The sequence below is a fragment of the Eufriesea mexicana genome, unplaced genomic scaffold, assembly GCF_001483705.2.
Source record: "Eufriesea mexicana isolate 0111107269 unplaced genomic scaffold, ASM148370v2 scaffold4157, whole genome shotgun sequence".
Lineage (NCBI taxonomy): Eukaryota > Metazoa > Arthropoda > Insecta > Hymenoptera > Apidae > Eufriesea > Eufriesea mexicana.
The window spans coordinates 96681-109554 of record NW_016912141.1 but is presented as its reverse complement, the minus strand read 5'-3'; the positions used below and the strand labels follow the sequence as shown (position 1 = coordinate 109554).

Genomic DNA, 12874 nt, shown 5'->3' with positions numbered 1-12874 from the left:
CATACACTTTACGACTGCTGATAATCCGAATGATAGCAAAGTGTTCGTGACAGTAACTGTTCTTCCCTACTGTGTTACTCGGGGCAGTCCAATTTATCAGATAAAGAGAATAAAGTCGAAAAGGCACGGATAAAAGTGTCTAAACCAGCCTAACCGAGATCGAGCTGCAGAACAGGTCCTCGGAGTACCATAGATCTACTCCCTAGACAGAATACTTCCAGTCGTAAATGAATTTCGGTTTATAAGCACTTTTCCGTGACCTTGCATCCACTATTTCCTCCCAAACAACCGCTAATAAACGACCTGTTCCTTAATGATAGTCAAAAGCCACTAGTTCGTTACCGTTTAGGCGAATCATTCTTTCCTTTGTTGAGTCACGAGGGAATCTTACGATCCTTGCTTCCGCCATTTTTATTCCTCTAGAAATGGGTCTGCGTGGACGAGGTTTGCGTATAAAAAGGAATCGCGTTAAATCATTTTATGCTTCTGTTCTACGGTTTTACACTTTTATTCCTTAATATACTTTATGTTCGTTTAATCGAGGCAGATCACGAGTGCTTTCTACGATCGCCATAAATATCCGATCTGCAGCTTTCGTTGTACTTTAAATATAAGTATTTCCCTGTTTTATTTTTAATACGTGGAATCCGGAATGGTGAAATGGTCGATTTCGATCAATACTCGAACACGTGTTGTATATGTACATTTACACTTTCGACGCGATTTTCGTCTGTGAAAAATCGCGCTGAAAGGGGTGAAAAATAGTGACGAAAGTGCAGATTGGAAAACTTATTGTAGAAATGTCGTGGAGGTTATTAAGATTCGGGAAATTGGTCGAAATGTAGGAAGCGGGGTTCAAGGGACGAAAGGGGGGGTTGAAAGAGAAACGAGAAGGAAATATAAAGAGAGGTAAGAATCGAGGGGGTGGAAAGGCAGGATGAGAAAATGGGGAAGGTTACAAGAGGAAAATGACAGAGGACAATGCCAGACTGGGAATGGAAAATGGTGGAAAAGGGAGAAAGGAAAATTTTCATTGTGACTGGATAATAATAGTATTATCAATCTTATTGCAAATAATAATATATTATTATTAAGTTGTAAAATAAATTTGTAATAAAATGACACTTCGTACCTTCGATTTTATAGGATATTTATTTATTATTTATTTATTATTAGGATATTTATAGGAATTGGAATTTAATTGGAATATTGGAATATACAATAGGAATTTATAGGAATATTTCGTAATTGGCTTTACCTATCTTTTTCTTTTCTCTTCTTTTTGTTAAAATTACGTAGAAACCTTATGGGGGTTTTCAAACGATTATTTATTATCTAAATCTATTTTTCTACAAACTTCTTAACCATTTTGTCGTTAATTATAATTATCACGACTTAATTCGTAAACAGTTGGTAGGTACAAAATTACTCAGAATTTAAGTCGTTAATATCCTATTTATTATTCATCAGCGCTATTTTATATCGCTACTATACTAACTCTCTATTAATTTAATAATTTTCCAGTAGTGAGGAAAAATGAATTAACAATGCTTCTAGAGAATTTTTCGATTCTCTGCTAGTTCAACTCAATTAATTTCCTTTCATTAATAGGCAAGAGATAAATAAAAGGAAACGAATTATCGAATAGCTATATTCGTTTTATACCTAAAATAATTATCGACAGTTACAGTTAGTTAAGTCGATTGGAGTTTTTAGCGAATTTTACGATAAGTCGTTAAAGGGAATAAAATCTGGAACGCGCACGGGCCCTAAGTTATCGCAGGGCTGACAGAAAAATGGTGGCCATGACGCGGAGCGAATTCGAAATTCCGTGATGGCGTTCGACCAACCGAGACGACCACGCGTCCAACTGGATCGCGTTGCTTTCCACTGCCATAAATTCGAGACGGGTCGTCCGTCGTTCGACGAAAATTATTTCAAACTGCCTTATACCCCGACCGTTTCCGAAACGATACTCCACGTTTCGATCAATCGACCGAGCAATATTTCCTCGCACTGTCACTCCATCGACAAGTGCATCCATTTTTCCTTTTTTCCTCTTGACGTATGTTCATATCGCAATGAAACTGGACTCTTTCCGTTTCCACCACGTGTTACCAGGTTGATATCTTTCGATGATAGATATCATTGGCTGACAGAATGCAATTAATACTAATTCCAGTGGAATTTTCAGGGAATTCTTGTAGCCAGAATTTTGGAAATATTTTTAGGAAACAGTTTCTCTGTAAAATTCGCAGAAAATTGGCTCAAGATTGACAATAATGATTATGTTAAAATAAATTTCTTCTTTCAAGGATACATAGTAATTGTTTTACTTATAATTTACAGAGCCTTGACCAATTGCACAGTTTCATAAAATTTGAAAATGTTTATCAACTATTGTTAAAAATGTTAAAATTAATAATTTAAATTTTATGAAACTGTGCAATTGGTCAAGGCTCTGTAAAATGTTGAAAATGTTTATCAACTATTGTTAAAAATGTTAAAATTAATAATTTAAAAGTTCATTGAAAGTGATTATCTTTTTATGGAGGAGAGTTATTAATTATGTTGACTTCGATATAAAGTAAGGTATATTCAGTTATGGCAATATTGCCGTCATGTTTGCACACTCGTTTCATTTATTATTCCTTATCTTGGTAATAGGTACTTGAATTGACAACTCCGTGTCACTTGAAAAGTCTGTGGAGACTTTCATATCGAAAGAAAACTAGCTAGAAAAATACGCGTTTATCACAAATTACCAATACCTAGATCCTGATAACGCGATCTAGAATCTCGATCTCGATACCGATTTTTTACGATAAAACAAACGCGAGCTCGTTCCTTTCTTATGCAGTCTTGGTTGACCTAAAATTTCTGATCTCTAATATATTTGACAGACAAAATTCTGATTATTTAATAATTCTTAAATTTTACACTCTCATTTGCATACAAAATATAATGAAAGTCCGCGAGAATTACAATTCGCGTTTAATAACTCGCAGAGTTATGCCTCTGTCATCATGTGCTGTCAAATTATTATACAACTTACGTGCAAGTAAAATAATTTTCAACAATTTTTTCAATTTCATTTCGTGACTCGTGATTTCGTAAAATTTCATAAAATCGACCACGAAATTTATAAATTCGCGTTGTGAGTGGAGAAACAGTGACAGCAGATTTCCTATAACTATTTACTTTCGTTAATGACGAGGTTTCAGCGATTAAAATCCAAAAGCCTGACAGGTAGAGTCACTGTTGGAGCCAAAGGAAGCCTAGTTTCTTACTCGATACTGAACGTTCATCGGATCTCTGTGTCATCATTGGATCTCTGTTAGGTCATTTCATCGTTGTTGCGTTAGCCCAGATCAATCGGTTTAATCTGACTATATAGACTCCGTCTAATCGCGCTGAGATTAAGGATAAATCTGGAATTCGATTGCCAGCATCGATCAGCAACTCGCAAGAAACGCGATGAGGATCAAGTCGATAGGTGCGCCATATTTAATGAACGTATTTCTAATCATTCTTATGTAATAATATATTATCTAACTCTGATGAGCTCTGAAAACAGGTTTCTTCTTTGTCATTCTCCTATTCCTATTTTATCCCTGCTATTGTACACCTATCACGAGAATATTTGAAAGAGTTAATAAATAAAATTTCCTTTATATATTTGTGCAATTAAAATTGTAAAAATGTTGGTAATCGTAAAAAGCTGTCATAAGTAAATCATAAATTTCTGTCATAAGCTGTCATAAATTTATTCAAAGAATAGATTGTTTCTTACATTTTGCATACTTTTATAGTTTTGTATTTACTGAATTAAGGGACACGTTGAATATAGATATAGATATTGTCTTATTTTATTGCATTTAATATTAAAGTTACCAGGTCAGGTATAATAGAACTAGTGTCATATTTTATTGCTGAGACTATTGGAAACGTGCGACTGTTTTTGAGTCACGAAGAATCAATATCGAATTTTATCGTGATAGAGATGTAATTATACGTAATTATAATACGTAATATTATACGTAATTATTATACGAATACTTACTCGCCTGTTAAAAAATCCACAAAATGATTACTATTGTAGGGACGTGTATCTCTAAAAAGAGAAAAAGACAGTTTTCCACGCATAACGACGGCAGGAGTCCCGAGACAATGGGGGGCCTGGTTTATGTCTTTACGACCACCCCCCATGACCACGACGCGTTGGGCTAGGTCGAAAAAAGAGCAGCAATTAGTTAGCGACGAGAGTGCGGAGTGGAGCATTTTCGAGAACGAAAATAAACGCTATTAAAATCAGATATCGTGCCTTCGATTACTTAACACCACTTGCTCTACGATTTAACTTTTGGTTGCCGTGTCTCGCTCTACAATATAACATGCGGTGAGGCGTTACATTGACACTGCACCGTGTCTGCGGGCTAACTGTTAGCCGACGTGGCGGACACGTCGTTTTTGTTTCTGCGACAAATGCCTATCGACGTGGTATACACGTTGCTGACGGCTTTGGAACAAAAGCATCTCGACGTGCGTGACACGTCTTTATAGCGCAAGTGGTTAATCCCCCCTACGATAATCCCTTCACTATTATTTTCAATCAAGAAAAATGAGCTCCCTCAAGAGCTGATTCTTGAAGATTCCTCCGCACAAAAGTGTCTACTCCGCGTCCATTTCATCCATAAACCGGTATCGCGTGTGAAACACGCTACCTAACATACCCAATCAATTTTCCCGCCGAAGTATCGTGTAAAATTGCTATAACAGTCTGCAACCGCGGGTCTCCCAGCCGTCTACTAACGAACGCGTCGATGCGGAATCGAATTGGCGCGAATCGAAAGTCAGTTCAAACGCGAGCATCGGCGCAATGCGGTGAGATAGAAAAGGGGGAAAAAATGTGGGAAAAATTCATACGCAAAACCGTAAATGTCGTTTACCAATGTATCGATCCACGCAACCGTCCAATTAAACCGCAACGTTCGATGCAACTAACGCAACGTTCCGAAATTGCAGGTGGCGTGGAGAAATCGCAATACGGTCAGCTGCCAAAGCAAATACTCAGCAGACACGGATTCGAGGGATGTCTCGCCTCGTTGGACCTGAGCGGCGAGAGTACCAACCTGATTTCCGACGCCGTGGTGCCCAGCTCCCTGGTGGAACCCGGCTGCGACATGTACGCGAACCTGTACCCCGGGAAAAAGTGCACGCACGACCTCTGCTCCAACCATGGCACCTGCGTGCAACAATGGAACAGTTACACGTGCGATTGCGACATGACCAGTTTCACTGGGCCGACGTGTAACGAAGGTAAAAACGCGTATTTCACGGCTGCGATCGATCATCTTGGTCGTTTGCGTTTTCATGGTCGAGGAGCCCGTTATCGGTTGGGGTATGAACAAAAAGCGGATGATCCTTCGTGCAAACACGCGCTGCATTTGTTCTTGCTTTTATCCAAGGATTTCGCTCCTACCTTCTCAGACCTGTTTGCCTTGTCGAGATGTATTTATCCCTCTTGTCCCTGTTTGTTTGCCCTGTCAGGTGGCTGATAGAAGTTCCCTGCTCCCCTCTTCTTCACATGGGTTATTATTTTGTTGAAATTTTTCGAACGTGGGGTGTTCCCCTCTGTTTCTTTATGATTTATTTTGTAGCTAGAGGGGTGTAAGAGGAAAGAGAATTTTGGGATATGTGTACCGGGTGGTCCATGTAAGTCGCACACTTCGAATTTTATTTTCTTATTTTATTTTAATTATATGATAAGTTATTTTCGGTAAATGGATAGAGAAATGAACCCTTAGATTTAGCTAGCTCTTAAGTAGTTTGTTTAATTTATAATTTATTTGAAACCCCATGCTGTGAATATTTCGAAACGAAGGGTATGTGACTTAGGTCATTTATATAGTTAGAAAATTGTCATAGTGTAAAAGTTCTTATTATTTTATTGAAATTTTTCAAACGTGGGGTGTTCGAACTTTATGTGATAAATTATTCATAAATTATATGATATTATTTTATTTTAATTATATGATAAATTATTTTCTGCAAATGGATAGGGGAGTGAACCCTTGGATCTAATTTTTAACTTTGTCCTGAGTAGTTTGTTTAATTTATAATTTATTTAAAACGCCATGCTGTGAATATTTCGAAACGAAGCGTGTGTGATTTAGCTCATTTACATAGTCAGAAAATTGTCATAGTGTAGAAGTTTTTCGAGGTGTGCAAGTATCGAAGAGATAAAGTGTTCTTTTAAGTTGGAGAAAATTTTGGAAATTTTTGTTAGAAGTTTTTACGAACTCTGAGAAAATACACTCGGGATAGTGATGCAATATGGAACTTGTACCGAGTATGTTTCACGATGTAACTGGTTTCGTTGTCACGCACAGCAGGTGAGCAACATCTGCGCTTTTTTCAAGGAAAATATGGATGATTGTCTTATTAAGGGAATATATTAAATCTCTGTCATCCTAAGTCAGTTGACAGGTGTGCTGTTGAAAATATCTAAATATCTCGTAACTTCTGCCCAAAGAGTTTATTAAAACAACAGCCTTTCTTCGACGCTCTGTTATTTTAATATAGAAAATTCTTTTATGAAGACTTTGCCATTCAAAGCTGCGTGACGAGACGAAATAAAGTTCCCGGTTTTATGAGGTGCTCTGTATCTGATTACTCGAATCTAGAGCACTCGCGCTGAGTGGTGGCAACGCTTTTACTGGAAAAATATATGTCATGCACCGAATATTTTAGGAAAAGATAACATGCTCGGAAAGTTCTTATGATAGCGTTATTGACGTCGGTGAAGAGACACTCGTGGTGGTAAGAGAGTTCACCTAGGAAATGGAAATTTTAGAATTACCATTACATTCATGATATATACTTCCTTTCCCTTGTAATTTATTTATTTTTTATTTTTAACATCAATTGTATTTAATTTAATTCTTCCCTTCCGACATTTTACTCTTTATCATGGGGAATAAAGGGAATGGGCAAATTTTAAGTTTGACCATCTTAAATGTGAGAATTAAAATGAAGGTACTTATATCGTAGATGTAAAATTCTTAGTTTGAAAATGAAATATTGGGTATCGATTAATCTTCTAATACAGGAATTAAAATTTAATTTATTAAATTTAGAAACCTATATTATTAAATATAATTTAATATACCTATTTCTTTATTCATTTTTAATGAAATAGTATGGATTATCAAATAAATAAAATTATACGTTGGAAAGTAGTGGAAATATTTAAAATACTCGGATATTTGTAAATATTAGTAAATTATACATATTAATGTTTGAAATTAAATTTCTCGCACACTCGATAAGGAAGTTAGCAAATTACCTCCCACATTCATATGCAAATAACGAAACCGCGTGTGCAATTACGGCAGTTGTAAGATCTATGATAAATCAATTTTTTATTCGTATCTATCTCGTTGATTCTCACTGAACTATGTTGAAACTAGAAGCAATTAAGATAATAGCTTCGCGTTTAGCATAGATTACTAGATTATTCAACGCATAGTAAAAAATTGCAGCGGTTAGCACGGTAATTGAACACGAGAACAAATTGCATTGCTATTTTGAAACAGAAGTATTTCTCGACGTAGTATATATCGTTCGCTATACATTTGTTATCATTAGTATGAATAAAAAATAAGTTGAAACGGGAATATATCATTCAGTATTTTACTTCAAATTTCGAATTAATTTAGCTTATAATTTATTATAGCTAATCATCTATAATCTAATGATAATTTATTGAAGCAATTTTATTACTATGAATATTATAATTGTTAATTTTAGAGTATTGTATTATTTAGAGTATAGTTTATTAAATTTATTAAATTTGTATTTCTTTGACTTATCACTTACAATTGTTTTATTGCAGAAGCTACGGCGTACGAATTTGGAGCAGGAAGAGGAATTATCACGTACACCTTCCCGCCGAATCAGAGACCGGAAATGAAGAGAGACACAGTGGCGTTGGGCTTCGTAACAAGTGTGAACGACGCTGTGCTGCTCAGAATTGAATCTGCTTTAAGCAACGACTATCTTGAAATTGAAATTGTTAGTAGAGAAACAGTAAATTGGATAATGATTCATAAGATACTTTATAAGACTTCGTTACGTCGATTTTTATAAGATAAGAGATTTGTAATTTTATATATAAATTGTATGATAAATTATATATAGTATAGATGTAAAATTCCAAACTCTTTCATTGTAAATATGTTACTTAATATGTTAAGTAATTTTATTATTACAGTAGCGTAATATTTAAATACATATAGACAAGTAATTTAGAATGGATATTGTATAATATTTTATGCCTGACGATATTTTATAATGGTTATTTAGAGCAATATGTTAAGTAGTTCTAAAAAAGTTTTGAATAACTTTAGATATTATAAGGTTTCAATGTTAGATGGGAATGTTAAGTAAATTACGCTTTAGTCGTCATTACATACAGAAAGAGAAAAATATTTAATAATATGTTAGTTAAGAAAGATATTCGATATATAGGCAAAATATTAAACATACTTAAAAATTTGATTGCGTTATGCTCAGACTTAAGCTCATGTAATTTGATTAGTTATGCTAGGAACGTTAGTTAGTCAATTAAGTAACTACTAAATTACATAGAATTCTATGATTTCTGTTAGAGTAACAAATAATATTTGCATTAGAATTAAGAAACTTACCAAATCAATTAAATTAATGAAAATAAATACAGTAGAACAGAAATTTCAATTTTGCAAAGGACATAAAACCTACAAAAGTACCAAAATAGGAAAAATATAGAAGGTATAAGAAGCAATGTAGAATAATCTCAAGTACACCATGAATATTTCACTTTTCACCAAAGTATATACAATATTACTAAATCAAAACAGAGTAAAGAACTGCAAGCTTCAATCCAACACATAGATAGTAAAAATTCCACTACAAAACCTTTATTCCTGCCAAAATTTGAATTCTGAAGCACCTGTTGCTAATTTAGAAAATACTGTAATTATTAACTACTCTAAGAAGAACAATCATTACCCAGTACCAACAAAATAGCCGTAACAAATAAAAATTAGCCACATTCGAACAAGAATCAATTCGAATAGAGAAAATATCGTCACACATAGAATTTTACAAAATTTCCATCGAAATTATTCCTCCAGTTTCGTTCATGAGTTACCAAACAGGCAACAGTAACAAATTTACAATTAAAGTTGTAACAATATCCATGACCGACACAACTGTTCACCGTCATTTACTACAACCTTGCAAACTGTTTTCAGGTGGAAGGAAACGTGCTCGCCGTTTACAACATGGGCATGAGCGATCATCCAGTCGGCGAGGTCGGCGTGAAAGTGAACGACAACCAATACCACGTGATAAGATTCACCAGAATAGGACCAAACAGCACGTTACAGATCGACGACTACAACCTGCAGTCCAACCACCCATCCGGTAAGTGATCCACTCTTCCTTTCATTTTCATTTCGTGAACTACGTGACGGAATATAGCAACAATTTTCACCGGATTTACGCTCGTCAAGCTTAACTCTTAGCACGTTGACCACGCGAGCGTGATCACTGGTTAATCCGCGGTTCGACGCACGATTAACTCCTTATTGACATTCCAATCGACTGTTCGTGTTTCGTGCAATCTGTTGCACCTGGTATAATATAGTATCCAATTTATATAATTCAAACTGGAGTTTCAGCTAATCTGTACAACGATCTTTGTGCTGTGCATTGTCCAGAAGATGACTCGCAAGATGGGACAACAACGAGATGAATAGTAATAAGAACTTGCACCATTCAGGGACACGTTGACCTTGACATGAGTTAATATTTAAACCAATAAGCAAGACTCCTACGTTTGTATCCCATTTTTCATTCATTTCTCATTTTTCATTCATCCCTCAACGAAGGTGAACGCACGTATCTCAATGATCAGTCATCTTTTGAGCAGTGCATGGTACAAATTTGTATAAACGAGGAGTTAAATTCTTCCCTAGAGACAACTGATATATTTAATCTCGCAACTTCGTAATTTTGAATATTCGATTTGGTCTACACAATTTTCTCTCGCGAGCACAAAAGGGAGTGACGTAGTCCAGTCACGTAGGATGGTAGTTGAATTTGAATAGGAAGGAAGTCACACGTTTATTTTCTTCTTACAGCGTAGAGGTACGCGTTTCGAAAGAGAAATGTCGGAGAAGGGAGTTGGTATACTAACGACACGGCAACCGAAGAGCAACTGAATGGGACTGTAGTCTCTGGGTCCCTTTTATAAGCTTGGCTCTGACGATCGGTCCCAGGACCGTGAGAAACTGTCGGCAGTAGGTAGTAGGGCGAACGATCCCACGAGTTCTCAGCGTTTTCGTGGGTATCGATGATTGGCCGGGCCTCGTGCTCGTCGTGGGAAATTGATTATGATTCTCGAGAAAGCCTGCAACCATTTAGCTGGTCGTAATCGTCGAGCGGTTCGTTGGGAACCTGTTGAACTCATTTGGAGAATGGGAGATGGTATATAACTGTTTGCTAGGAAGAAATAATAGTCTAGGAAGCTAATATCTTCATTCATTTTGATCTTCAATATTTCTTTCTGATTTTTCTTTCTGATCTTAAGATAATTAAATTTCAAATTTATAAGGTTAAGGATGACTTGTAAATTTATAATTTAAGGTAAATAGGAGATAGTTAGTCGAGTGATATTATTGAAGATAGGGTGTCGAGCGTGGGAAAACACGAATGTATAGAGGAACGTGGAGTTTCCATTTTGTCGGGAAAATTCAGCAGGTGTAGAGTGACTCCATTGGAGGATAGCTAAGCCCTTCAAGGCGGGGCCAAAGACACTTTTGGAAAGTACCTCTGTCATATTCCTGTCGTTCTGCTTCTTAAGAACCCGATAATTAGCTTTCACTTTTTCCCATGGGTCATGAACCCACGAAGTTAACCCAGAATCCTAAGGACCCTGCTATTTGTATTTATTCCACGTGTCATTTCGTTCTCTACATTTTTTACTCCTTAACATCTGTTTAGAAATTAGAGAATTAACCATATGGTAACATTTCTTAGATATGGTGACATTTATTTATAGGATTCCACGAAATCAATTATGGATAGAAATAAAAATAAGTAGCTTAGAATTATTTTAACGTGACACCAAAGATTCTGTCAAAAAATTAAGAAGATACCATAGAAATACTGTAAAAATAATTAAATAGTTCATAAAAATAATATAAAAATTTTAGAAGATAGAATTGTAAATAATAAATGTAATATAAATAATTAAAAATTATTTGTATACATCGCGAAGAATTCTATCGATCATTTTAAAAGAAAATGAAGATCCTGAAAGAAAAGTATGAGGAATGAACGAAAATAAATAATTAAAAATTATTGCAATAAATCGCGAATTATTCCATCAACAAAAAGATAATACTTGATAATTATTTTAAAGAAAAATATCATTTTAAATGTAATTAAATTAACGATACTTAGTTAGAATATTCAGACTTGAATATTTCATGTATCATCGACTGAATCACAAGTAAATTCTTCGTTCATTTTAATTACTCTGTTATCGTCCATCTCAACGACCTCGATGGAGGCAGCAGCCATTGAGCGGAACGAGCCTATGGTTCCTCCAAAGTTCCTCCAGGAACATACCTACGGGACTTTTCTGCTTTCCTAGCCCCGGAGGGCATGTTAATTGGCTCGTAGGTTTTTAACCCTTGCCCACATAAATCGTTGTCACGGAATTTCAACGGTTGGCCCGGGGACTTGCTGGCCTTTTCTAACAGCCTACTCCGTTCTTCCTCGCTAACGAAGCTTTTTCATCGCTCGACCGACCTGTTCCTCGTGCAATTTCATCCGTCGAATTAGTCGACCAAGTATCGTGCTCCTGCGACGTTGTGGTTCCCTGGAAAACGATCTATGGGGAGCGATAAATCGTCGTTCGTTGATCATCTTCGAGCTAACCCGTGTCATACTCGTGCCACGCCTCAACGGCCACGTGGGTCCCGAGCGTTTGGAAAATTTGACACTCCCCGCTACTCGGCTTCTTAGATTTTCTGGCAGCCTGGCATTAGAAGGACAGTTAATTGGCTTTCACTTTTTTCCCACTGTCAGTCACACATTTTGGCCATCAGATTTCTCCATTTTCTGCTACTCTGCTAACCGCTGGCTTAGCGTTTCCTTCCTTTTACGTGGACTTCGCTGTCGTTTCGCGTGATTTGTACGTAGGATCGCGTAGCCTGGGCACGCGTTAGAGGACGTAATTACTATTTGAGCTTCGTCGACGACGCTTCCTGAAATTTCTGTTGCCCGTTCGCCGGTGTACTCGAATGACGTCTTATCGTGAGATCGGAGGCTTAGAAGGGCTTAGAATAGCTTAGAAACGGTATAGATTCCTAGTAACTTCTCCTTGGAAAAGCCCTTTCACTTTTGCTCGTAGAGGAGGAACGTTGATGAGATAATTCGAAGGTGAAGGTACAATAATCGAAGGCAAGTCGAGTTAGGTGCGAATTAAAATTTCATTTATCTTTAGGTGCGAATAAATTTATTTATGGCAGATTTCTTCGTATGCTAACATACATTTATATTCCTATTATTCATTTTTATATTTTTTTATATTTGTATTAGACAATTATATATATCATGTAATTTGAGTAATGTAACTATTATATGTATATAATTGTCTTCAAATGCGAAAGTAAATATATGTTGGCAGACGAAGAAATTTGGCATAAGAAAAACGATAAAAGGTATTGTAATTCGTACCTAAATCGACTTGTCATCGATTATGGTATTATAATCGATAAATGGCATTATAATTCGTATTATAATTCGTACCTAAATC

The 12874-nt window shown here is 36.0% G+C and overlaps 1 protein-coding gene across 1 annotated transcript in view; it reads left to right on the top strand.

Annotated features, from left to right (window-relative positions):
* Nrx-1 (neurexin 1) overlaps nt 1-12874 on the top strand; it is an 88222-nt gene that overhangs the window by 14538 nt on the left and 60810 nt on the right. Inside the window, exons 3-5 of the mRNA XM_017905623.1 lie at nt 5026-5319; nt 7898-8076; nt 9300-9471. Of these exons, the coding sequence (XP_017761112.1) occupies nt 5026-5319; nt 7898-8076; nt 9300-9471 (645 nt within the window). The remainder of the gene's footprint in view (nt 1-5025; nt 5320-7897; nt 8077-9299; nt 9472-12874) is intronic.